Source organism: Buceros rhinoceros, unplaced genomic scaffold (assembly GCF_000710305.1).
Source record: "Buceros rhinoceros silvestris isolate BGI_N320 unplaced genomic scaffold, ASM71030v1 scaffold6674, whole genome shotgun sequence".
NCBI lineage: Eukaryota > Metazoa > Chordata > Aves > Bucerotiformes > Bucerotidae > Buceros > Buceros rhinoceros.
This window is the reverse complement of record NW_010407572.1, coordinates 29,539-57,189: the sequence shown is the minus strand read 5'-3', so window position 1 is coordinate 57,189 and position 27,651 is coordinate 29,539. Positions and strand designations below refer to the sequence as shown.

Sequence of the window (27,651 nt, the reverse complement as noted above, 5' to 3'; positions counted from 1 at the left end):
CTTGGTGACCAGAGTTTCTCTAATCTCTGTCAGAGCCACAACTTGCCAGAGCGTACTCTCCCTGATGAAAAATACTCCAGTCACCATTTTGCTTACTTTGTAACTGGAGCCGTTTCAATTATAGCTAATTATTGCAAAGGTGCTACCAGGGTTCAACACCTTTTGCTAATCTCCAGCAGCAAGAAACATATTGCTTTTATTTAAACCAGTATTTCTTTCAGCTACATGTAAAAATAATCACTTCGAGAGGGTTTCCTTTGGAGAAATCAGTGTTCGTCACAAATCTCTTTCAGTGTGGAAACATTAAGATTTAATCCATTGAAGATGATTGTTTAAGGCAGTCTGTATTCTTAAAAATACAAGGTGGGGGGTTTAACAGTTTGCAGACAAGCAGTTTTTATTTAGTGGGGATGCCTTTCTTGGAAATACGTTCAGATGTGTGATAACTCATTTAGTTGGCTCCTTGCACTTGGGAGCAACCATTCAAATAAGCAGCAGGGAAAACAGAAAAACGGCAGCGTCACTCCTGTTCTCCATCCCCGCCCCATGTCAAATTGCCAGTTGATCATTTCCAAAGCTGTGATTATTACACACAGAATCATTAACATTAATGAACTACATATAGAAAGTTCTACTGCTCATATTATGAGAGTCTAGTTACAGTAAATCCTGGTGATGGGCATTTCTAGTTTTATTCCTTTTAAACTGTTACGTGGGAAGCATCTGTGGGAAGGTAACACATAGTCCCTTGTATCCGTATTAGAAACAATAAAATATGACAATAAATATAGATTACAGTTATTAATGAGCTACAGAGCCATCTCTGTCACAACTATTAAATTCATTAGTTTAGTTGCGTGTTTTGGGGTATCCCTTGAATAGGTGATTTAGATCATTGACACCATGTTATTAGAGGATCATTTTTTTAATTGGTGTGTTTACTTTTTCATGTATTACTAAGTTCCTTCAGCAGTTCAGACATAAATTGTCCAAACGATTTCTGAACTTTTTGAGACTCATCAGACTAAACGTCCAAACTCTTGTGTGCTTTTTTCTGAATTTTATTCAGCACCTCTTGAATGAAAATTCGCTCGGAGTTCATGGGGATGGTGTGTGACCTATGCTTTTTCACCTGGAACGTGCACACACGCTGTTGACCTCAGTCATCAGAGTGTCTGACAGAATCAAAACCTAAAGTTTTTAATCTTTTCCCGTTCTTAGGTAGTCTAATTCCTTTTCTTTGTGGATAATCTCAGGGTTGGTGTCTTTGTCTCCCTGTTGGGGCTTACCATTGAAGGATGCAGAACAGAATCTCTGGGTTTTTTTCAAAGCAATCTACAAAACTGACATCAATAACAGTCAGTTTTAAGCATGTACTGTCTGGTGAAACCGGTGTTACCCAGAACACTAGTGAACTGATAGACAATGCCAGAGATGTATGTGGGGAAGAAGATGGCATTAAAAAATAAAATGTATCCAAATGAGTGAATGGTGGCAATGCCACTTTGGTGCTGAAGAATCCATTTTGAGTTACGGAGAAGGAGATTGAAAATAACGTATGTTTTGGCCAGAAAGGAAAGCCCCTGGGGATGAATCCCACTATTTGTGGAAGGAACAGATGGCAGCATAATAAGCTGTTGGTACCTAAAGTGCTGCCATTGATTTCAGCCCTAGGGCAGTAGATTGTCAAGAGCTAGGGCTGGGCCAGCCACTAAGTGAATGACAGATGCTCTTTATTAACCCCTCTGCCTTCCCAATACGGACTATGACATCTATGGGATGGAACACCTTATTGGTCAGTTCAGGGTCACCTACTCCTCCCCACAGGCGCAGCTTCTTACTGCGTCCCCACACAGGATTTAGCAGCGACCTTGGTCTGCACAAGAGCAAGTCTAAGCAAGAGCCTTTCTGCACACCAACCCCTGACAGTAACCGTGAACATCAAGCGTTATCACTTCTTGAAGCAGACACTGTCTGCAAAAACATGCCGTTAACTTCAGAAAGTGCCATCACTGAGAAGAGGCTGAGCTGAAAAGTAACATCTCTGAGCAGAATTAGTTCTAACCCAAACCAGGACATTGATAAAGTTGCCTAGTAAGTCACTGAGGTGTGCCTTTGTACACAACTGATCCTCACATTTTGGTGCCACTCACAGAAAAGATGCTGTCCTTCGTCATCTGCATAATAATGACTTTCTTAGAGAGTCATTCTGTTAACATCTGAGAGAGCTGCTTCAGAGACACTATATCAAGACTTGAATTGATAAAGCTGATCCTATACACTGCTAGAGATAGATAGGTGCTACCGTCACCCGTTGGGGACCGTTCGCCTAGCCAGAGCTGAGGAAGAGAAGTCTTGTTTAACAGAGGAGTCACCTGTGTACATCCTGGCTCCAGGGTAAGTTAAGCAAGTTAAATAGACTGTATTGACAGTTTGTTTACCTTTCTAGCTGAAACAGTAATCTTGCATTGTCTGAGGAGTTTCAGGAGTTGCTTGGGTATATTGTTGGTACCACAGAGATGGGGACTTCAGTCAATCTCTAACAGTTCTGATCTTCTAATAGTAAAATGCTTCAGGAGACATGATTATTAGCTGAAGCATTTTCGTGTCTTAGCGTAGTGTTCTTATTGTCGTAACTTTTAAGAAAAATCAAGATCGGCGAGAAGGAACATTGACTCCAAGTGCTTTAGAAATCACTAAAACATGAAATTTGCTTTAGGCAAAATAGTGTCCTCTGCAGCAGATACATGCCTTGCTTCAGATATTTTAACTTCTTGAGCTCAGAGAATGGATCATTAAAAACTGAGAAACTAGGAGTTGAAGGTGGATACCTCGGTTTTAAAACTTTTTACTCTCTTGCTGAAACCTAGAATTGAGGGAATGAGTTCTGGAGTCTTGGGAAACAGGAATATGGTGATCCAAAGCAGTATGTATAGTTCTCTCTCTGTAAATTATACTTTTTTTTGTTGTTTTCACATGCGTGCTTTTACATCTAAGCCATATTTAGATAAACTTATTTGCTTTTGTATCTAGCCTATTTATAGTGGTGTTTATTTACTAATAAACCAGTTTTTAAATGCCTTACTTGTGCTTGTTGAATGATAATCAAGATTCAGTTAAAAAAAGGCTTTCACAAATATTAGTAAATTATTTTACAGAAAAGAAATGCAACGTTACCCATTTCTTAACAAAATCATAATTTAAATAAATACATATAAGCCAAGTTGCTTACACAGATTGCATTTCTATAGGGTGTGCTTCTGGATAGCTGACAAGTGCTAAGCGTTTGCGTAAAGTGTATCAATCAGTGAGAAAAGATTTTATTTCTAAAAAAGTAAATAAAAATCAAGGTTGCAAATACAGAGCTAGATTAGAATCATTTATGTGAACAGAAATATCTCCTTTCCAAACCGAAACTTTGACTTACCTCAACTACAGCCTAGATGGTGAGAACAGGACTTGTTCTTTCTGCTTCTTCCACTGTTATCCATAGCATCTCGGATCTGAACAGCAGAAGGGGCGTGCTCTGTTTTTGCAAGCAGGTAGAAGGCTCAGAATGTGCCTCAGATAAGAGACCTTTTGGTCATCCTTGGCAATACACAACCGTTCTTGAACGTGTCAGCAAACTGCATGAAATGGTAAAAAAGCAGCCTTACTCCCAGTCTGCGAAGGCCTCCAGCAGACACCTAGGCACAGCCTCTCTCCCTTTGCCCTGAAATAGGACTGCCCCTGGTAGATGGTAGATTTGTGGCTCTCGTCCGGGAGCTCCCTTAATGCAGGTCGTCTCCCTGCAGGCAGAATTTACTCCTAGTAAGGCAGTTGTGTATAATCTTCTTGGTAGGTCCCCACTTGATTTATTTGATTTCTAGGTGTGAGAAATATGGGTCCTCAGAAACAGAGTATGTGCTGCTGGGTGGGTCCATTTCCAAGGTGATGTCTGTCTTTCGTTAGCTGTCCAGAAAAGCTCATTTGTTTGCTTTGTTACAAAAAACTAAAATCTTAACTTTTCTGCTGTAGATGATAGTTTTAAGAATTTTTTTACAATTCCAATCCTAAAGTACATCAGTGTAGGATGGATCTTTAGGCTTCAGGTGGTTAGCCTTGAAATTCCTCAGTTACGCGCTGATACTGCTTTCAAACAGAGAACATACGTACTCTAGAGCCTTTCCAGATCCATAAGGCAAATTACAGATTAAATTAATTTTTTCAAATATATTTTTATCCTCTAATTTACAATGCAAGTTCTGGAATTATTTGGATAAAACTGAGTCTTGTACCTTCTCCAGTTCCACTGTCATTACCACATGTCAAGTATCCTCTGACCAGACACCTGAGATTACGGGTGTTTATATGCACAAGCCACTGATGGGCAGTTTTGTACGTTTTTTGGTTCAGAGCTTTAAAACAACGTGAGGGCTTTGTTGCAGCCTGAAGCTGATAGTGTCTTGCATTCTCATTATGTGGGGATGCTTGTGGCTTCAAAGTCTGTTGGGGCAGAGCTTGTGAGTGCTGAAGTACGCTTGGGTCCATATTGCCAGTATGGTCTGTGCAGGCACATCATCTCCTGAGGCACGCCCCATCGCTGCCTTGGAGAGTCATGGCCCAAAGTCGTCACGGCCCAGGAGTCAGTCAGCAAACATTCGGAATTTAGTAACAGTTTGGTGCTTCAGCTTACTGGTCAGCCCTGTTTTGGTCAGCAGGGAGGAACTGACCGAAGGGACCACCTCGATGACATTTCCTAGTATGGGAGTTAACTACCTCCTGTGATCCTATGTATCAACTTAATAAGCTTTCTGTATGGAAACCAGCTATTCATTAATTTCATTGTTCATTTTGAGGGCTGTTTCTGGCTTTTTCTTAGAATCTGGAACAGTATTTATATAAAATATTTGTATTTTTGTTTTACAACTTCTAATTTATATTGTTTGCTATTGTATTTTTAACATGTTTGCGTTCATACATATGTTCATGTATCTGCAGACAGACATACACGCGGCACATAGACATGCATACACGCATGTGCACATACGTATATAACATCTTCAGAGCTAATTTCTCTACAATTACTCATTGATTGCTGTTACATTCTTAGAAAAAAGGTACTTCAGAGCAGATAGTGTCTGGTCTCGTGCAAGACTCAGTCACGAGTTTTATGTGCTTGTCTCTATAATTGTATTAAATATTAGTAATGTCAAAAATTAGTTCATAAATGTTTTGTTGCTGAAGATTTCAGAGTGAAGAACACTTGTGTGTGCTGGGGGTGTGTGAGAGACGGGATGCCCCACCCCAGAAGACTGATTCTTAATTAAGACTTGTGTTCTCACTGCCAGGTCTTAATGTGCTGCTGAGGTGAGCTTGAGCACTGCCTGCAAGGCAGAGCTCGAACCCAAGACTAAAAGCAGGAGAACATACTGTCTTCCCTTGCTAGCAGCAGCTAGTTTGGCTTTTCCACATCAGACACTGTGCAGCTCGCAGTGTCACCTGGAGCCAGCTGTTGACCACACAGGGAGGCCGTTAGATTTTGGGGGTTAGTTTTCTGCCAGATTGGAAAAGAGGTGAGTAATTTTTTTGCTAGATTAGCAGGTTGAATTAGGTTTACCACATGCTCGGGTGAGGGGTAGAGCACACAGAAGACCAGCAACAGGGGAGAGGGCTGCATATATATCATTAAAATGAAAAACTGTTAAGCTCAGCTGACAGTTTAAAAAAACCCTTATCTCCGAGGAAGAGGAACTTCATGTCTTTGTTTACACTGCTAGCTGTAAGCGGAGGTGACCCACCACCACTCACTAGGGGTCCAACAGCTTCATCCTTAAATTCGTCCGGAGCTCTGTAGATAAGTACTGCCTGTTCTGCTGGGACTTGCTGTTGTTGTGTCTGTGTGCCGTGTGCCTTGAGGCATCATTTTATGAACCCTCAAAGCAGACAGTTCCAGCTTGAGATTCTCCTCGGTTTTAGGTGATACATTCAGCTTCTTTGTTATGGCCGGAAATATTTAGCTTATTAAATTTCCTGCCTTTTTCTGTTTTGCCATGTTCATGCTTCCTAAGTCTTGTTGATAGCCAGCCACTTTTTCTCCAAGGTTTTGTAATGAAAATGTTTAATGTATTTAATGTTTAATAGTATTGCCAAGGTCCACCTGCAGGTATTCTGTTAACCCCTTCGTTCAGTCTGATGTCCCTCATCAGCAGGTGTCGGTATCTGTTCTTCACCCAGTTCCTCACCCACTTTTCTGTTCTTTTGCTGGCATTGCAGTCCAGAGTTGGTTTTTATAATTAGATTCTCCACAATGCTCTCACTAATTGCTAAACAGGACTTAAACCAACAAATGTTCTAGTCATTTCAGTTACTTAATGGAAAAAAATAGTTATCATAATGTACAAGAATAACCAGTCTTGTGCCATGCTGCTTTTTTTTTCCCCCCACTGGCTCCTGCATGTGTATGGAAAAACTTCATCTTTCATCATACAGTCTGTGTAAACGTAAGTACTAGGGAAAATTCATCAGATCTGAATCCTGCCACATCTGTTTCAGTTTCCTTTTACTTCTTTAATGATCTATGTGAGTCATAATCACTAAAAAAAAAAAAAAAAAAAAAAAAAAAAAAAAAAAAAAAAAAAAAAAAAAAAAAAAAAAAGAAAAAACACCAGTATTGCTTGAAAGGGTGGAGATTTTGGAGGGTTCGGAAGGAAACCACATGCACACTCACGCCTCCCCTCCACGCCTCCCCATTTAGTTTATAACCAGTGCTGCTGTTAGGAAAGATGGCAACCGACCATCTTACGTTTTTAATGGAATTGGGTGTAAGTTTTCAAAAACTGATTGTATGCTGAAACATAAAGGCTGCAATTTAGATGTGCTTCTATTTCACCTTTTTTGTTTTACGTGAAGTGGTTATTTTAGGTGCAGAGTTTTATTGCGGCCCCTTTGTCACAGACCAGCACTGTGTTTTAACTAGGTTTTGTGATGCCCAAGAAGATCAGACTTGAGTATACATCAGCGCTGGCGTGAGGTGAGGGGTAGGCACGTTAGGCGTGACAGTAATTCATACTTCATGAGCTCTTTTTGTGCAGCAGTGTCTGCCTTCAGAATGGGTGGTGGTGAATAGGGGCTGTATGAACCTGGTGTGATGCAACTGTGATGGTTTTACAAAAGAATATGCGAGGTGTGTAAAACACGGTCTTACACTTCGCTTTATTGCCTTGAAACCATTGTAGCGTGGATAGCATTTGGGTACACAGACATCCATAAAGCTGAGCTATGTCCTCTTTTGGAACATAGGAGAAACGAGGGAAAATGTGTACAGTCTGTACAATCTTCCAGCAGTAGATTGAGACCAGTGGCACTTCCCCGAAAAAATAAATTACCCGAAATTTGCAGCACATTCATATTCAATTTCATCACAGCAGATGCTCATTAGTATGTTGTTATTAATTGGTATTCACTTTAGGTTTTGTTTAAAATGAAGATAATAATTAGGTTTTAATTACTGCATCTTTCTAAGGGGGGGAGGGGAGGAAATGCCTCTCAAAGCACTGAAGTATTTCCTGTATGCTTTGCTCCGTTACATCTAAGCCATGAAAGAGTCTCTGAGACAGATTTTTCTGCCAAGAGTCTTCTTTTCTTTTTCCTTTTCTTTCTTTCCTGTTTTTAAAGTATTAAGAATTTGTTCTAAAGGATTTATTTGATGGACATACTGAATCATATCACAGTAGTAAGAGCCACTATTCTTTTTAATCAAATTACCAAAAAGCCTTTTCACAAAAGTAACTCTCTCAAGCAGCTGATTAATGAAGTGGTGCCACTGTTTTGTATTATAATTAATTGAAGTAATACAAATAACTTCTGTAGCCTGTGGAAATTATCTCCTTTGCCAAGCAGCCTAATAGAGTTAGCAAACTTGAACAGGGAGTTTTCTTGTGTTTTTATAATTTCTTGTTACCTTCATCATCCATCAAACCATAGGTGGCACAACAGAAAATTGTAAATGACAAAAAATACAAAACAGCAACACCACAAAGAGGGCTTGAAGAAATGGGAGACAGTTGGGTGCAGAAGTAAGTAAAAGGGCAGAAAAAAATGAGAATGCAGGAAAGATCTAAAGGGCCGTGACTGCTGGTACTACAGGGAGGTACAGGAATTTGAGAGATGCCAAAGAGTAAATAAAAGAATTCAACCTACTGCAGAGGAATATGAGTAACGTAAAAAGCTTTGACCGTCACGTCTTTATTTAATACAGGAGTTCACAATGGTTCAAAGAAAATTTAAGTAGGGGCATTTAGTTTTCTGGCCTGTTCAAATGTACAGTTCAAAGATACGGAGGTTTTAAATGCTGCTTGAAAGGTGGCTTAGTAGAATAGCCCTGTATGTGGGTAAGTAAAATAGCAAGACTAGAATCACTAGTTCAGTCTTCTGCTACCTTGCAGTTGTGACTTTCCATCAACTTTTCCTTCTGTTTATTTTTCCCTTTTCCCTTTCCTCAGACCTCTCTTGCCTGCGTTCTCTAGGTCACCGTGCTGCCCTTAGCTACTGAACGGATTTTCCAAGTTGGTGTGTTAGCCACTCAGGCTCCCTGGAGAAGAATGAGGCATCTCACCTGATGCTCCCTGAAATGTAATCTAAACTAGCCACTTCTGAGGGAAGGGCTGTCTAATTCCAACATCTAAATGCAGCTGCCACTAGCCTTTCTTGGATAACAGGAACGTTGGTGAGAGATAGGGCATCTTAAGTTCTCCTCAGGCATTGTGTTTAGAGTAGGAAGATGGTTTCCAGGTCCCCTTACTTACAGAGAGTTGAGCTTTGGTATTTCTGAAAAAGAGGAGAAAAGGTGGACACTAGCAATTTTCCCACCATCTCCGTGAAAGATTAAGAAAACCATGTGGCATTTTCTCTCCTTGCCAGAAGGCTTGCAAATCTGTGTCTGCTGCTTCTGGAAAAATCTCCTACTCACTGATTACGCTGTGATGGAGCGAGGGAGTTAGGCTCATTCTCACTTGAAATTTCACTTTGTTGTAGAAGTAATGCCTCGCAGTTTGCTGGACCACAGAGGGGTGGAGTGAACGCACAAGAGGGCCTTGCTCCAGAGCTGAGTTTTTAAGTATCTGTGAGACAGGAGAAGAGATGGTGCTACTGCATTCAGTGCAGTGTCTTGTTCAAACATCAGCAGCTGCAGGGACAGGACAACTACTCAGCTAGTCATTGCAGTCCACCAGGGTGGACTTGGGCGCTTGCAGATGCACAGGTGACCTTCAGGAGCGCCAGAAATACCAAATGCATTGGATCTGTAAAAACCGCTTTCCTAATACATGCTCTAGTGAGCGTGTGTGGTAGCTGAGCAAGATTATTTTCTTTTCATAACTGGCCATTTTGTACCTTAATTTTGTGCTTAGTCATGGGAAAATGTGCTTTTCTAGTGTCAACAGTTCTGTGAAGAAGACACCATCAGTTTCCTGTCACATAATCTGTGTAATCTTAAATTCTTCCTGGGAAGGCAGGTGGGAGATTTGCAGTTGGCCTCCTGATGTTTCCTACAGGAGACAGTTCTGCAACCATATTAAACCTAGATTTCTTTAAATGAATGTTTTGTTGGCCAAGCACAATGAAATTATTTTCTTACATCTGTTATTTTTATATTAGAAGCTTAGTTTTTCTGTCAAAGGAGTGAATAACTGTGCTGAGTGCAAACTATATACCTTCGGTTCTTTCATCTGTTTATTGCTGTTTCAAATGCCATTTAAGAAGTTTGGTTGCATGGAAAGAACAAAATGTTTTTGAATGAATGGAAGCTGTCAACGGAGCAAACTTATTGCTGAAGACAGTTCTTCACAAATCAAGAAATCAAACATCATGGAACAAACGAGAACTTCAAAATAAGAGTTTTATTTTCAGGTATTCACCATTCAGTCTTTCACGGTAAGAAAGAACACATAAATGATGGTACAAATTCTTCCCAAGTTCTTACCGTAATATTCGGGGTGTCAGATGTTCGTCACATCAAAGAGTCACCGTTAAAAGCAAACTGTTAGTTGGGTTTGCAGTTTAGAGACTGGGCTTTTTCCCACTTTTGAAACCTACAGGTTATCATAAATTAAGGCAATACAGAAGGAGGTGATATAAGTAGTTCCTGAAGTCCTTCTCAATGTAAGGTACCTTTCTGGGATTTGTAAGTGTGCTGTAATATTCATACTTAATTGCATGAAAGTCTTCAAGCCCTTTGTTTTCCACTAATTACTAATTGTGAGACGTGTGAAGTTAAGGGGAAGGAAATACTAGCACATTAGCAGCAAGGGGAAAAAAAGAGTGTTTATATATATCTATGTGTGCATGTATACATTTTTACATACCGGTTTTTGTATTTTCTTTACCCATTTAAGCAGTTACTTTCAATTAGCCTGCCTGCTAATATCAGGTCACTAAACCCTATAGCTGATGCTTTATTCTTTCATGTGGGTTGTCATTCGTTTGCTTCAGTTGGCTGGCAAAGGTTGTTGTATATCCATTACCAGCAACACAGCACTTTGCATTTCTGAATTGACAAGCAGCTATATTGACCTAGCGCTTATTATGGGTCAACAGCTGCGTTAACCGACGGAAGGACTGAGGGGCAATTAAAATGAATTGGCAAAAATATATCTTCCTAATTTACTCCAATTTGTTATTTATGCTAACATTGTATGGCTTCTATGGTGACACTAAACAGAATGGACCCAATAATGGCAATTAACATAAAAATATAATGGCTAATCAAATTGACAGCAACTGTTTCTCATCATCTCGACACACAATACATTATCAAAACAAACTATTATGAAGGAGGTAATTTCAGTGTTCTATTCAACCTGCTTCATGTGTGCAGTCAGGGAGATGTGTACCAGCAATTACAGCTGAATCTAAAAAACTAAACAAATAACTTAATCGCTGTCGTCCTCCTTTTTTCTTCTTCAGGAAGCAGTAATCAGGATTTACTAAAAATAACTGGTGTATAATAGTATAATGATGATGCATATCGTAGAATAGCTAATAAGGAATAAAATAAGCTTCTGTGTGTCTTTTTTTAAAATAGGTTCACATGCAGTAGAAAAAAGTATACCGTTACAATATATAAAAATTAACTAAGCAGTAGTAATAGTTGTCTAGTGTCCCAACCATGAGTTGCTTAATAGTTTGTACCATGTCAGTAAAAGTGTAAAATTAGCTGAATTTGCTAACAAAACTTGGCTTGATGGGGTAGAAGAGTGAAAAGCTAAGTTAAAGCAGAATTCCAATGAGCAGGAATAGTTCACCAGTTTATCTTCCACGGCATTTTCAGGATTGTTCCTTGTGCTACACTGAGTTGCAGGTTTCTGTTGATCTAACCACGTTCTTCCCTGGTTTTATAGCTCATCAAGAAAATCTCCAAGAGCTCATGCACAGCTACATGTGTACTAACCATACTAAAAAGAGCGCTGCCTCCACGTTTGCTGTTATGATTATCACGTTCTTGATTAGGATTTTTGTAATTCGCAACTCTTCAAACCGTTGTTGGCCAATATTTGAACTCTGATTTAAACAGCAGGGACGAGAATATGGTTTTATTGAACAAGAGTTTAAGGAAGATTAACTTGAAAGGGTTTAGTTGTTACGTGGGCAAGATGGATCTCGTCTATTCCAGAAATCTTCTAGTGCACAGAGCAGCATTACTGATACGGACGCATACCAGCACGTGCTTTTCAACTAGAGAAATAGCACAGAGGCTTGACATCACTGACATTCGGAGCATTTAATTGAATATCGTATTCCACGTGTAGACACCTGCAGATTTTTTAACTAAGTGCATGATTGCTAACATGAAGTAGCCTTCACAGATGTGTCGAGCGAGGTGATGACGTAGCCCTAAAGGTATATATGCATCTGTTTGTATTTGAATGGCATGTTCACAGTGTATGTAACCACAGCTGGGTGGGGGTGGGGGGAAAGGGAGTACAACCAAACACCTGAATTCGTAAAAAATATACATTAATGAATTTTCTCTTTCGAGGTCATTCCGTTGTACAGTATACTAAAGCACTGACGTTACTCCTTTGTACCATCATTCTTACGCCTTTCATTTTGTTGCTAAAGCATCGTTGTGATGTGTGTATCTATGACAATGGATAAATGTGATTTGTGTTTATGTAAGAACGGATAAGTTGAGTATGATTTATATAGATGCTTGGTATAAATAGTGAGAAAAAGGGTAGAGATGTAGCAAAGAGATTTCACAGTGCAATAATAATAATAGTTGCAAAATCTGGTGTGAATGGAACATGTAAACTGTTAGAAAGAAAACCTTTTGGTATCACCTTTTGATAACGTGCTCAGACGTGGGTGCAACGGATGCACTTTCAAGTTGGGTTTTTAATTACTATCTTATTACATTACAGTATTCTGATAAGGCCCTGTATACTCAGCTCTGCTTCTACCGATACATTTTTGATGTGGACTATGCAATGGATAAAGTGATTACTGAAGATGATAAAGGTAAGTTTAATTCTTTAATTAATTAACTATAATTTAATAGCAAGTTGCATGCTAGAAACTAGACCTACGTATTTGTACTGTTCAAATCTGAACTACAAGGCTGTATCTCTCCAGTGTCTTGTACACTGGATCTCTACATTTGCTCGAAGTACCTCTGCTGGTGCTTCCTCGAGTCCCCTGTGCACGGTCCATAGCGGTATCATATCATTGACTTGCAGTTAAGCAATGATAGAAATCTGGAGGTTTGAGAGTTCGGGGTTTTTTTCCTCCTGCCATTTTGGAACCATGGGTTCCTATCTCAGATGTGTGGCATTTTTGTTTTACTTTCATTTTCGTTATTTCATTCATTTTGGAGTGCTCAGTTGCATTTGTAATTTTAGACTTCTGCATTCGCATAATTTCCTACCTTCTGCCTTAATCAGAAATGTTTCTTGGAGCCTCACCGCTAAATGGAGCAAGTTCAATAAAATTAGCTTCCAGAGTAATCCTCAAGGAATTGTAAGAACTCTGCTAGGACCTTCTGTTCTCTTGTCCAGTTTACCTCTCAGCATGGTACATTTTCGACTTTTTTTTTTTATTTTTTTTTTTAGCTATTTGAAAGTTATTTTATAATCTTCAGCCAATCAGCCAGTGATTTCAGTCTTGGCAGTGCAGCAGGTGTTAAGGCCAGATAAATTCGATCTGTTAGTTTGCCTTTGAAAATTGTTTCTGTTTAAAGACACCTGACTAGGTGAGTCTGGTAACCTGTGTACAGTGTTGTCCAATTTTTCCGATAGCTTTTGGGAGGAAGTCATCTTCCTGTTGCTCTAACATGCCAAACTTGAGGATGATTGCTATGGCTATTTGAGTCACCTTTTTATTTTATAGATAACTAGGGTACCGTTTTCTAGTAGTGTATGTTACTGACTTGATATACTTAATATAAAACTCTTGTAAGATTGAAATGATTTTCATACTCCATTTTTATTGTGATTGTGAAGTGGAACTTTAGTGAACTCCCTTTCATAACATGAAGCTCATGTTTATTTTCCCTTGGAAGCCAAAACAATTTGTTTCCATGCCACTGTTCACAAGTTCTGTCCTTGTCCTGTGATCAGCATCATTTCTTCTATCCAAAATGGTGGCAAAGTTTTAACTTAGGTTTTGTACATTTTTGGTGTTTTCAGTCACCTCTTTTTTTTTTTTTATATGCCTAAACCACTTATTTACTGTTGGTTTTTGTTTTGGTTTGGGGAGGTTTTTTGGTTTGTTTTGAGACGGCGTTTGTAAGAGCATAAATTGGACAGACTTTAGGCGATTCTGCCTTTTATTGCCATTTTTCCTGAGGTTTTTAAAGACCTGTTGTTCGTTCCTGTAGATTCTGTTTATTCTTAATAATAGCTTTAAGTTGTTACTAATCTTGGAGTAGTATCCTATGAAAAGAAAGATTTTTCAATGGATGAAGATTCAAGATATGAATGTGTTTTCCACTGTAGTGTGAAAGAATTCATGTTTTCTCTCACTCAGAACCTTGAGATTTCACTACTAGTTCACTTACATTCTCTATACTTGCCCCTTCAAAATACAGAACATTAATTACAGAAGAGGCTTGCTTTGTTCAGGGATTTTTCTGGAAGATCCGTACTATTTATTGAAATGGAATCTTAAAATCATAATTGTGAAATCAGCAGGAGTTCAAAAAGACATTCAATCTGCTCCCTTTCCCTGCAAGAAGATCAATACTATAGCCTATTCTTAAAAGACAGGCTAAATTAAAAAAACCTCTGGTCATGCATGTTCTACAGCTTGTTAGATATTACAGCCAGTTTCTTCTGGTGCTTCACCGTACTTACTATACAGACCTCTTTATATCTAAGATGGGTTTTGCTTTCTGAAGCTTATTCCGTGTACAATGAGTGATAGAGTATTTCCTTTCTCTTAGAGTTTTGCATGTTTAAAACCTCTATGCTATCATCCCAGCCTTTCAACTACAAACCTGAATTTTTGGGGGGAACAGAGGGAAGTTTTTCTACTTCTCTGCATCTTTGGTTTCTTACAGTCCTTCAACTGGTGAGATCTATCAGAGTGGAATACAGCAGAAGGATTGATTAACCATTCTGCTGTTTATTCCTGTATGGTGTTTTCAACATTTGTAACAATATTGTTCACTCATATTTCATTTGTGATCTACTGTCATCATTGTACGATGTTGTTGGTCCATCTTTGCCCTGTAAGAATCAAAAATAAGCTGGTTGATCTACATGATACTTTATTGTTTCAGTGACTGGTGAATTTAGCTGTCACTTACACCGGAATATCTGGATTATATAGTTATGGGTCTTCCGTCCTATTATTATAATAGTGGCATTTATCCTCCAAACAAATGTTTCCATTCGCCTGGAAGTTTAAGGTCTGTTACGGTGATACAGTTTAGTACGTTGACATTGCGATACAGCTCTTAGTTTACTAAGGTTCTTAGTTTTCGTGCTACACGAAGTGAAATTCTGACATTCTTTGATGTCTTTCTAAATTAGGAATTGTTGCAAAGTTAGTATCGGGTCGAAACCCAATTTAATTGTCAGTACCACTGTGCCATAATCCCTAATTTACAAATGCCAATAACAGCACACGGGCAGTTTGTTCTGAATTACTTCTTTTAGTTAGGAGAGAAGGAAGGGACAGGGCTAGTAACATACTCAGTGTTTTCAGCGGTTTCTTACCCTTTGTTTTTCAAAGCTAGTTTATGGATTTAGTCAGACATTGCCACCTAGGTAAACAGTCAGAGCAGTAAGAAGTAGCAGGAATAGCAAAGTAGTAGCAACATCTGTTCATTTGGATGAAAAAAGGATGCGTAAACTGTCAGAGATTTTAAACATGTGGTGTTTAAATACCAGGAGTATGCTCACTCCGTGTGTCTTAACTTCAGAAATAGAATCCAATGTATTTTTATGGCTTTGTCATCAGGAGATCAAAATAGAGTGTAGTAAGCTTTGTATCACTGTTCCATTTTAGATATTGGTATTGTCAAATATGCAAAGATACTACTGTTTTCATTTTGCTTCTACAGTAAAATGAAACCCTTTAAAACTGAAGAGAAATGGAGCCCACGTAAAGTCGGTACAACTACTCCGCCTCACACAGATGTCTCTAGTTCAGTTCCCCCTTCTGGCATCAAACAGAATCTTTGTGGAAGATCAGGGTGATGCAGTTTGCTTATTCAGAATAACCGCAGCATGATTCCAGAAGCATTCATAGCACTGAGGTTGCTTGTGGTGATGCAAATTTTTTAGAGAAATAGGATCTTGGTCATAGGATTTTTTCTGTTCCACCCCACTTCTGAGAGGGAGGGTCACAAATGTTGTTCACGAGGCATTTAACTATTTCAGGGACAGAAATTGCAAAGATGCCACATTATATTTTTTCACACAGTATTTTGAGCTTTGGCGCCCATGGTTATTTGATTCCAACAAGTCCGGGCACATCCAGCTGATGGGTAAGCATAAGAAAGTGAGGGAAGTGGGAAGCGAAGTCTCGGAAAAGTGGTTAGATGTTTCTCTTAGGAAGACTTACATCTTCAAGGTACACGCCACTTTGTAGAAGTAGAATGTAACTGGTTTGACCATATACTTACGGACGGCAGTCTTGTAAAACCGAGCGCATATTCAGAGGATATTTTCACACCTCTATCACAACTCTGTGAGTGAGGAATACATGGTGTTTCCATGCAAGCACCAAAAGCGCCCAGTTTACTTTATGGATTAATAAACTGCAAAATTGTGTTGGAAAAAAAACAGAACTCTTCTGTGCTGTGTGACCTAGACATGAAAGCTTAAAATTCAGCTCTGAATATTTTTTGTGACTTCTATCATTTCAGTATTGGGTGTTGCCCCCAGTGTGTTCATAACTCGGTGTGCCAAGTAGCAAGTTGAAGTGACTCCTTTTTTTATATCTATATAACTTTTTGAAAGAATTCAATTTGTAATGGGGTTGTTGGCAGAGCTGCTTGTGGTTGTGGTTTAGTGTACGTCCTCCTGTCAGCTGGTGACAGCCTCTCTGCTGAGGGAGACAGCCTGACTGCAGCTGGGCTTGAAAGGATGGGCCTGAGCAAGCGGGTGATCTGCTCCGAGGTACAGCGTGGAGGTTCAGTCCCGTAAAGGGAGGAGACCAGGCGTGAGATGGAGCTGGAAGGGTTGCGTTGTGTGGGAAACCAGTGTGATGAAATGGAGACTTCCAGCATCAGAACAACTCGACGTGTTCTTGTGAATATAACGTCTGCAAGGCTACAAGCAAGTTCTTCTTGCAATAAATAAGAAAGGGGATTTAGTGAGCTGTGTGTGCTTTTCAGGGGAAGATCAGGAGGCATCATATACACAATCTACGTGCCTATGTGTGTGTGCTCTTATTTGTAAGAGGGCAGCAGCTGAAATTTGGCGTATCTCTTTTCTTAGAGTGCAGTTTGATAAACAAAGCATTTCTGTTTGCGTCCATCTCCAGATACTATCGCGTTAGACTTCAGTTTGCTATAGTGATCTTTCCATCCAAGCAACAAATGCTGCTCTGCATATTTGCTGTCAAGTACTTTGTCTTCCAATCCTGTTGTTTTGAAGAGATTGTAAAATAAGAATTTTCAAGAATTCAGTCTTTGAGTGTATCTTCAAAAGCACTTGTTCATTTTTCCTTAATGTGTTGTTTTGAAGAGGAATATATCTGAGCAATTTTTTTTTTCAAATTTAAGTCACCTTTTCTTGAGTAATTTTAAATCTCACTAACATTTTTGAAAGTAAAAACTTGAAAATTATTCACTGTAGGTTTTTTTTATCCTTTTGAAATAATATATGGGCAGTTAGCTGCTCTTTAAGTCTTAAGTGATCCTCTCATAATGATCATACCTTTTTTTGTTGCTAGTTGGATGTTTTTAATGACCTAAATGTAACTCTTTCTCCATTCTAGTTCTGATCGTCTTTCTGTTAAACCTACAAAATCTAAGTAAATTCCCATTACACTGTACATTTCTATAAACCTTTCTCCGAGCACAAAACTTAATGGGCTGCTTCTCTCTTGGAGTAATGGATTGTTGAGTTATTTTCTCTACTTGTGAATAAAATAAATCGAAATAGTAAGTTAAAGCAGTGATGATATGTCCATAATATGGGAAATCTGTAGTATGACAGAAGCGCATCTACGATGTCTAATACGCAAATCAAACGGTTTTGATTAATGAAGACTTTCTTTCCTTGCACATAGTATTAATGTTGCAGGTGGGATGAAGCAGTGGCTTAACTTCTGACTCCTCGTGGACTGAAATAGTTATTTGGCCTCTTCATATAAATATCCTGCTGCTACTGATTGGATTTTTCTATATGTGGGAAAAAGTGAACAGAAATATCTTCTCATTTGCACTTCAGGGTCTTTTTCCTACTTAAGTATATACATGCCAGCTGGTCAACCCAAGAGATGTGTCGTCTGTCTAACGTTGTCTGCCTCCTTTCTCAGTTCTCTCGTGAATTTCTATAAACAGAAAATGGTTTTAAAGCTCCTTTTTCTTCACTGTTTTTTATCTGCAACTCTTTGACGTTTTTCTTGTAGAGACCTTTCTCTTCCTGTTTTTATCCCTGTTAATATTGGGGTTTTTCCTAATGGGGAGCAGTTCTGTTGTTATAAATGCAAGTCAGAAGTGACAAGGCTACTTTTAATGACTACAGCTTCTCGCAGCAGTAAGCTCTTTTCTCTAGTGGAAAGTGCAAGATTAGCATGTTTTTCCTTTTAGAAGAGCCTTAAGTTTGATGGATCTAGCAGTGTACTCAAAAAAAAAAAAAAATTCCTGTCTTTCAGATACCAGAATTCTGACAACAATTCTAATTTTTTTATTATTATTTTAGTAGAAATTGGAAATATAAACAATTTAACTCTGTATAAACCATACACACGTGTACCTAGACATCAGAAAGATAATCTAAAGCTAAGGCTTTAAAGATATTTTTAAAAAGATACAATTATCTGTATGATTTTTAAGTCTCATAAGAAATGTATTTTAGAACTTGCCAGTGATGGCTCATAATCACTTTGATATTTTGAGGAAAATGGTAGCTTTAAACAGATGATACAGGATTTATTTTTAAAAATGTATTGTGCTTATACAGTTGATGGCTTTTATTTCCATAATGTTTTTTACTACATAATTATACATCTTAATTACGTAATTACCGTCATAATTATTATGTAATTACATGTAGTTCCACTAATTACAAAATCAGGAAGTGTAATTATCTACTAAAAACTTTCTGAAATCTTATTTGTTCACTAGAGATTATTTAAAAGACCAGTGACCTGCTGAGGATGGTGTACGGGGTCGTACGTAATCCCAGCTCTCCTCTTCCCTTTCCTCATGGCCCGGACGGTCTGAGAGGGTTGTGGAAGGTCTTTAATGTCTTTAATGATGATTGCCATTAAAAATAGGTTGGAAGCCCTGACTGTATTGCCCACCAATTTGGAACCACCGAATTTTTGTCACTGATACCTTGTATCTTTGAATTCAAAGATTCTGTAGCGGAACTTACAGAAAATGACATAGTTTCAGGTACATCTTTGTAACTTTATTATTTATATTTCGGTTGAGGGTATCTGGTTCAGGTATCTGGTGTCAGCTCTAAAAATATTTGAAAAAATATTGTCTATGGCCATGTATAAGTGGAGTGAAATCTTTACTCCGCAAAAGATAAGGAGGAATGCAGCTGATTTCTCATGGGCCAAAGATTTCTTTTATTGAGTAAAATTGCTTTTTTAAAACTTTTTTCCCTGTATTGACATATATTCATGTCTGTATGCTGATTTATTACTTACTATTGCACATACTTGGTTGTGTATTTGTCAAACAGTGCATTTTGAAACCAAAAATGGTTTACTGCATGTTAGAGAAGAGAAAATTAATATTCAGGACGATTTACGTTTCTTTTGTCCTGGTATTCTATTAAAACTGGGCAGATAGAAACTCTATTTTCTATCAAATATTCATGTGATTTATCAAAATGACATCAGAAATAAAAAAGCTTTCTCTCACACTCATCATGACACCAAGCATGCATTTATTATGTCACGGTATTAAAATGAACCACCAAGGGGAAAATGCTCTCAGTAACAGAAAACAGAATTCACGTGAAAGGAACGATGTAAAAAAGTGATCACAATTTGTGATGCTAATAAAAAGGACGAGAATTGTGATCTCTGTGTCAGAAGGGAAACGGTGAAGTAGAAACACGGAGAAGATGGGTCACTGGCATGTTGAGATTTCTGAAACACCTCAAGACTTGTTGCTGTGTTACACACGTACCGGTGCGTAGTTTTTCTGCGCTTTTCACAAACGACAGCTGTTCCACTGTATACTTGCCAAAAGCTATTTTAAACGTCCCAGCTTGGCCTGGGTTCACAGGTGACGTGAATCTGTCATCCTCTTGATGTTTAATGTAATCACCTCAACGTACATCCCGTAAGCGTGTGAGTCCTAAGGAGGATTTGTCTCCAAAACAGTTGGAGTTACATTGACCTTTAAAAGAAACCCACGGAGTCGTTATTTATGATCACAGGTTGTGAAAACAGGATCCTCATTCGATCTCCAAGATTTAAACTAATGCTGCAAATAAAATTATTTTAATTATTATTCTTACTGAAGTATAATAGCTGCATGGGAGACATTTCTTTTGAAATATCTTCCTGTATCCTTAACAAACAAAGGATTTTTGTCAGAGACATGATGATAACACAGTTATGCTCTTTTCTCTAAGAAATGGACGGAGGTAAATTTTTCACTTTATTAAGAACTAGAAGACCATGTAGAGAATAGCATAATGGAAAATACCTGTTTTATTCCGTAGGGGACACAGAAATGGTGCATGATATATGTGTAAAAATGCAGCACAAGACAGAGAAGTGTCTAAGTGCAGCTTAAATTTGGTTTATTAAATCAAAAAGTGCTTCAGAAAGGAGTATTACATTTTTGTCATCTCTCCATCAGAAAAATTTGGTGGTATCCACCAGTCCAGATTGATCTATTTCAGGGGGAGAATGAGCCCTTGAAGCCATGGGTGTTACTGCCCTGAAAGTAAAGGGTGCATGAGAAACTGTTTGGAGTATTTCAGAAAAGCGCGTGCAAGCGCAACTGCTGCCTTTTTGTCTGACAAGCTGTGCCTCCACTTACAGTTTTTGAGTCCCTCTCTCCCCAAAGGTACACGCATTCCCTGATAAAGAATGGCTCTACAAGACACAAACAGCGAGAACTACCTTTTTTCCCCCAGTTATTTCAAGGATCATCTCGTCGTAACAATCCAACTGCCAAATTTCATATTTCAGCCTAGTATATTCCATCTTTTTCTTTTGAGAGCAAACAAGTCTTCGGTGACAGGCCAAAAAATGGCTCAGCCTTGAAGAAAAAGTACAGCGGGATGATGTTGTGTCCTGGCTTGTTCGTCTTCTGCGAGATGGGTGAGAGGGTATCTGGCTGGGTTGGAGAGCTCTTTGTTTGTTTTCATCTAGCAGAAATGAGTTTGGAAGAAGTTGATTTGATCCTGCCAGGCTTACAACTGTCAAATGCATATCAAAATGTTTTCCTATCTTATATTATTTAACTCAGAATATAATAATGTAATTATTTTGACATGAAAACGTTATGTACTGTGGTATTTCCACTTATCTTTAAATAGACATTTTTCACTTTGTGAGAGATGCGTGCAGTAAGACAAAACAAAAAATGAATAAAAAGGAGTGAGTGACAGCCTAAGCTAGTTTATTTAGATGATAAAAACAAATAATATTTGACATTAGTACATTTTTCCAGACTTGGAATTAAAACATTTAGCTACTTTTGGTATTGTTGTGTATTTCTGCTATAACAATACCTACTGCATAAGCAGCCAACAGAACACAACAGTAGCACATTTATCGCTTTTATATTTTTCTTAGAAATTCTGTTACAGAATTTGGGGGGAGGGCAAAGGAGCATTAATGGGAAATTTTGAAATACGTATTTTATACTTTGTTCAGAAATTACAGTGACATTTATATGCCTTTTTGAACTTTTGAACACGATCTGAAGTCTCTGCTTCATTTTGGTATTCTTGTATTGCTGCGGCAAATTTCAAACGTGAAAAGTATCCAGTCAGGAGTTCCTATTTAGACAAAACACGCTTTTCCTTTCAGTATTTAGTCTATTAACGTGCGAGCATGCCTGTGGTTTCTAGGAAGTAACAAAAAGATTTCTTTTTGTTCTATTACGACGCTGTGATTTTTGATGCCTGCGTGTATTCTCTGTCCTGCTAGTGACCGCCAGTGCTGCACCGACCCGGAGGGTGGAGGTGACTGAATGCGCCGTGTTTTAAACTGATCCCCCAGCACCTACTTTTGCTTGTGTTATCTGTGGATTTTGAGGCACCTGTGATGTGGCTGGCTGCTGCTCTCGCCGCTCCTCCATTTCCAGCTACCTCTGCTGCCCTGGCAAAAAGCACTGGCTCTGGGTTTGCTCAGGTCTTCCAACATGACAGCGCATTTCAGAAAGTGGAGATTTCCCTAAGTGGAAAAGAATAAGCAGTTAAAGTTATGGCAGCCGCTGTAAAATATACGTACATGCAGTATAAGAGAGCAGGCTTGATGGCAACAGCTCATCACTTGCAGTGCCAGTGCATTGCTTTTCCTTCTTTCAGTTCTGTTAATTGCTTTTTAAGGGGGTAATATGATCAGCGGGATAGATTTTTTTTTTTTAATGGTCTTACTCTTTAGAGTTCCTATGGAAGTAGCTTTCCATTTTCTGCTGCCATTAGCGTCCACTGTCACTTGCTGCACGTTTTAGACCCACGTCCTTCCAGGGACTGAGGTGCTGGCACCTTGCTGTCACTAAAGCTCTAGGCTTGCCATTGGGTTAGCATCCTTCCCCAAGAAATAGATGTGAAGAACCAGTAATAGTGCACTCAGACTTCACAGAGGTTTTATGGCAGTAAATGAAAGAACAGTAAGATAGAACCATAGGTCTCCGCGGGTGATTGCCATGGTAAAGCCTTACGTTGCACAGTCATGTGTTGGGATGCCTTTCAGTTACTGTCTGTGTGCACCTACCCGGACTGTAGAAACAATATTAGTTTGTTATTCAGCATCACACTTCAAAAATTATGCTGCACTTTGCAAGGATTTGAGATGTTTTGGATTTGGGGTATTACAGCAATTATAGGGTAAACCTTTCTTTTTCGTGGGCGGGGGGAAGGGTTGTGGGTTTTATTCATTTGTTTATTCTTTACTTCTTAAGAGACAGGTAAAGACCTTTCAGTTGTCATATCAAAATCCTACGATTGCACTATGTTGATATCAAGGGCCCAACAAAATACTAATACTGAGGTAACTTTTTATTAGGCTGTTGTAGGGATTCATGTGGGGGGGTTTTGTTAAAAAAGTAATATGAAGGAAATACATGTATATATATATAAAGGAAAGGAGAAATGCCTGTTCTGTTCCTTACACAAGGAAGGAACATTAGTGCAAAAGAAGAATAAAGATACAATAGAACAGACCAGATGTATGAAGTAAATTTGACGAAGAACAATCCTAAAATTCACAATACAGAAAATGTGGGAGAGAATCCAGAGATATACAAATGTTGGAGGATTTGGAGAGGCAACAATAAAGGAAACTGATTTGCAGTTGTTATCCTGTGAGAAGTCTTGGTTCGGGAAGTGTTAAGTAAGATCTGTATGCAGTATTGAAAACTGTGGCATGATCGTGGGCAGAGCCTTACGCTGGCGTTAGTAATCTCTGGAAGAACTCTAGGGTTGGGTTAGTTTGAAAACAGACCATTTTGTTTCATCTTGATCTGGATGTAAAGTAGGAAAGGGAAAAAGTCTCTGGAAAAGTATGTGGTAAAGAAGGTTTTTTTTATCTTCCTCTAAACATAAAATACCATTTGGGAGGAAGTCTCTCTGTGCAGAAATCAGCAGTTTTACAGATGGAGTACGTCCTTCTCGGGAGGTTTCTTATGCAGTTGCAAGCTGATGTTTTTGAAATGTCTAGAGTAGGCCAGTGTTTCTGTTGAATAGTACATTTTTGAAGGCCATTATTATGATAAACCATGTTCTTAGCATAATTCAAATTGGTATATATACTTTGATTTTTAAAAATTATTTCTTTTGCAGACTGCGAACTACAAACAGCACTCAGGAAAAAAGATACTGTTGAACTTACACAGAATTTTTTACATTTAAGACTTTCCAGCAATGTGGATGCTTTGTGTCACCAACTTGTTCTAACTAAGAGAGGCCCAAGGAATGCCTGAAGGTCAAACAAACTTTTCATTATAAAGCAAAGCTCTCTCATGCAATATATCCCAATTATAAAGGTAATATAAATCACACCAGTGACAGGCTTTTTACATAGTAAGAAGCCACCTTTATCTTTTCAGCTGATATACGTTGCCTTTAAAAAAGCGAGTGAGCGATGGGTTAGGAAACAAGCTATGGTAGGCAACAGCAGCAAGCTGGGGACTGGTGGAGGTGGGGCACATGTAAGGGTTTTCCTCCCTTTGGAGGAAATCCATCTGGTGCTTTGCTTTGATAGATGCAAAGAGAGGGAGAGGAGCGAACAGAAGATAGCTTCGTGTTTCCATGGGTAGGATTTTCTACTCAGTCATAGACAATCCACCACTGGATATGCCTCACAAAGTGATATGTATATGGTGATATTTGTGATAAAATTTGTCACTCGTGTTACGTGTCCAACAGTGAGGTCCTAGTAGAGATGAGAGCGGAATACTCCTAAAATATGAAATACCTCAAAAAGCCACAAGGTCACAGTTCAGTGAAGGGACCAAGAGACTGCATACGTCTGCCCTCTCTGCCAGCAATGATAATATACTTCACTAAGATTCTCTGGTGTCAAGATCATAAGAAAGGATGTTTTGTTTGAACACAAGAGAGATGAGATCCACTTCAACTGCACAGAAGATAGCAGTTCAGTCTTAGCAGACTATCACAGAATGACTGGGACAAGGAGGCACTTCCAGACATCATCTAGTCCAGCACCACGATCTAAGCAGGCTGCTCAGGGCCACGTACACTTGGATTTTGAGTATCTCTATGAATGGAGACTCCACAACCCTGGGCAACTTGTTCCACCACTTGACCACCCTTGCTGTAAAAAAGGAAGGTGGTGTGCTTACCTGGAGTTCTTAATACTTTAATTTGTGCACGACCTCTGGTTCTGTCACTGGGAGCCTTGCTCCATCTTCTTTACTGCCCATATCTGGTGTTTGTACAAATTGGTGAGGTTCACCACCTTGAGCTCTCTTTTTTCCAGGCTGAGCAGTTCCACCTCTCAGCCTCTCCTTGTGTGATGGATGCTCCCTGTAATTATCTTTACAGCCCTTTACTCACTCCAGTAAGTCCATGTCTCTCTTGTACGGGGGAGCCAGCATTGGACCCAGCACTCCAGCTGTGTCTCAGTAGGACTGGGCAGAGGGGACAGGTAATCTCCCTCAACCTGGTGATGCTTTGCCTAATGCAGGCCAGGGCTGTGACAGCTCCTTGCTGGCTCAGCTTGTTATGTACTCCTTAACTTGCTCTGTAGGTAGTTGAGTATATAGGTGCTATGTAAACAGAGGCTCAGATGTTCTCTCGCTGTCTACGTAAAGCAAAGCGGGCATTCCACACCAAATGTTGTTAGTGGAGAAAACGCCCTGCAGGGGAATGCACTTCATCTCCACTGGCCTTGAGGTCTCATCTAATGTCACCTATACTAGGCTGGTACGGGTCACACCTGAGAAATGCCATCTCTTATAAAGGACACCCACAGTGGCTAGTTCAGATCTAGAAAGTGGTGTTCCTGAAAAAGATATACCGGAGTCATAGTCCATGAATTTGCCATGTTAGATGCCAACAGTGGAAAATTTTTACATACAGCACCCCAGCCACCTCAGGGTTTTTCATCAAAGAGTAAAAAGTAACATCAAAGTACTTGCCTTTATCCTTCTACAGTTACAATCTCTGTTGACCAAAGCAAAGTGAGAAGAGCATGTTGATCTGAAATAAACCACATCTGCATCCCAGAATAACCTGCTTCTGAAGTATACATAGCCAACGTAAAGACTCGATAAAAACCACCTAGTCACAGACATTAACCATGAGGAGGCAGAATACCGTTACTCCCACCACTTCTTCAGAAACGTCTCATGAGGTCTGCAAACCAGCCTGTTAAAAATCACTTTCAGAACAGAGTTATGACTTCTGTCACGGGAGCAGGCTGTTGTTTTGTGGTTATGTGTAGAGAAGCAAAGGGTATAATTCTTCTAAGCCCCTACTGTTTTTTCAAAGGGGCAAATCTAGAGACTAAACTTATTGTGTGGGGTCATTTGGAAATTAATTTACAATCTTCAAGGCGAATAGCTATTTTCTATTAATAGCTATTCTTTACCCACAAAAGATTTTAACAGTTAAAAGCAAACTCCATCAACCTCTGCTTTTTTCATATTCAGTAAATACAGGTATTTTGATAACTCCAGATGAAGTTATCCCAAGGAGGAGTTTAATATTCTACAGATCATAGCACATAAAATTTCTTCTTTGTGCTTGAATGTCAAGCATGAAAAAGGAAAAAATGCATTTACAAAGTTGATTTAAGAAGGCCTTTTAAAATATATTTCCTTATAACAGAGCACCTTCACACAATCCATTATTTTACTTTAGATTCTCTTCAAGGAGGGTGGAAGACAAAAGGCATGCTCAGATTTATAAGTGTATCAAGTTAGTACACTAAGATCAAAGGCTATCTCTGCATGAGGGACTTTGCACATTCTCTTCCAGATCAGCTGCAACATCAAGGACAGGAAAATTTGCGAAGCATTTTGTTTGCTCTGTGTTCAATCTCCTGTCAACTGCTAATGCAGTCTTTGTCAGAAAGTACTTAATGTTGTGGTACCCAAGTAACCTGCTTCCCTGTTTCACATCCATTGTTCTGCTGAGTATCTATCTCCTCTATTCCTTGCTTGTACTGCTGACTTTTCACAAATTGGAGGTGGTCGGGAGACACGCTTCCCTAGGGAGGAAAGAAAACAAACGTGTGGACATCCTAGTAGTGGGGCTGGTTGCATCAGTGGGGCAGAGCGTGGTGGTGTGTCCTTGATGTATTATTGGCAGCTGAGCCTGTGATCTCTCTGCTGTTTCAGAATGGCCAGTCTTGTGTTCCACTGAAGGGCAGGAGGATAGAGGATACAAATTCTTGCAGATCGTATGGGGGGTGGTCTTCAAAACGAATTTGCTGACCCCTGTATCCGAGTAGCTGTAGGTGTGTGTTTTGCCCACTTCTGTAGTGTCTTGTGATGATTTAGGATTTGAGGGGAACAAGAAAAAAGAGAAGCCATTTTAAAAATGTAAAATGTTTGGTTTCCATTTTCTTTTGAAATTGGCTAATGTGTTTAAACAGCAAAACACATTTCTCGATGTGACTGGAAGCTAGGTTAGAGCAGGGGTGATGTGTCCGAGCGCTGAACCCTGCTGATTCTTCTTCCTCTCAACTGTGTTTTCCCGCTGTTGCAAGTTAGAATCGACAGGGAGTAGTTTGTCGCGTTTGCTTTGTGAAAAGCTTGCTTTTCAGGAAGTTTGCCCAAACTGCTTTCCTGAGAGGATAGAAGCTTCCCCAGGAGTGAAACAGCAGGTACTTGGTGGATTTCCATGTGCATTTCATGATGTATGACTAATTATTTCTTGGATTCCTTCGGCTTTGATGAAGCCTAATTAAATTAGGAACAAGTAACACAAGTTTGTCAGCAATGGCTTCTTTTTTTCCCCAGTTGATCTCCTACCTGTGAAAATAACTGTACAGAACTTGCAGGTAGTGTGCACAGCCGTGACGAGGGATAGTAGCGGTGGAGTATTTCAACTCTTGTCACTCTGTCGTGTGACAGAGGGAAGGAGAGCCCTCTTCCAGTGTGTGCTAGGATGATTCTTGCATATCATTTGCGCTGTAAACATACAGAGTTCATAAACCAACATCTGTAAGCCAGTGGGCACTGGGGAATTGGATGTTCCCGGTCCCAGGTACTAGTGGTAATAAACATCTGGTTACTGTAGCACCAACAACTTGTGAAGGCAACTGTTTTCTGAGGACGGTTGGCTCTGTAATGCACAGAAGTTTTCTAAGGGGGAATTAGTA

The 27,651-nt window shown here is 39.3% G+C and overlaps 1 protein-coding gene across 1 annotated transcript in view; it reads left to right on the top strand.

The window, feature by feature from the left end:
* LOC104492015 (DNA polymerase alpha catalytic subunit-like) overlaps positions 1-27,651 on the top strand; it is a gene marked incomplete at its 3' end in the record, with an annotated part of 107,586 nt that overhangs the window by 54,106 nt on the left and 25,829 nt on the right. The window contains exon 5 of the mRNA XM_010134515.1: positions 12,402-12,498. Within this exon, the coding sequence (XP_010132817.1) occupies positions 12,402-12,498 (97 nt within the window). The remainder of the gene's footprint in view (positions 1-12,401; positions 12,499-27,651) is intronic.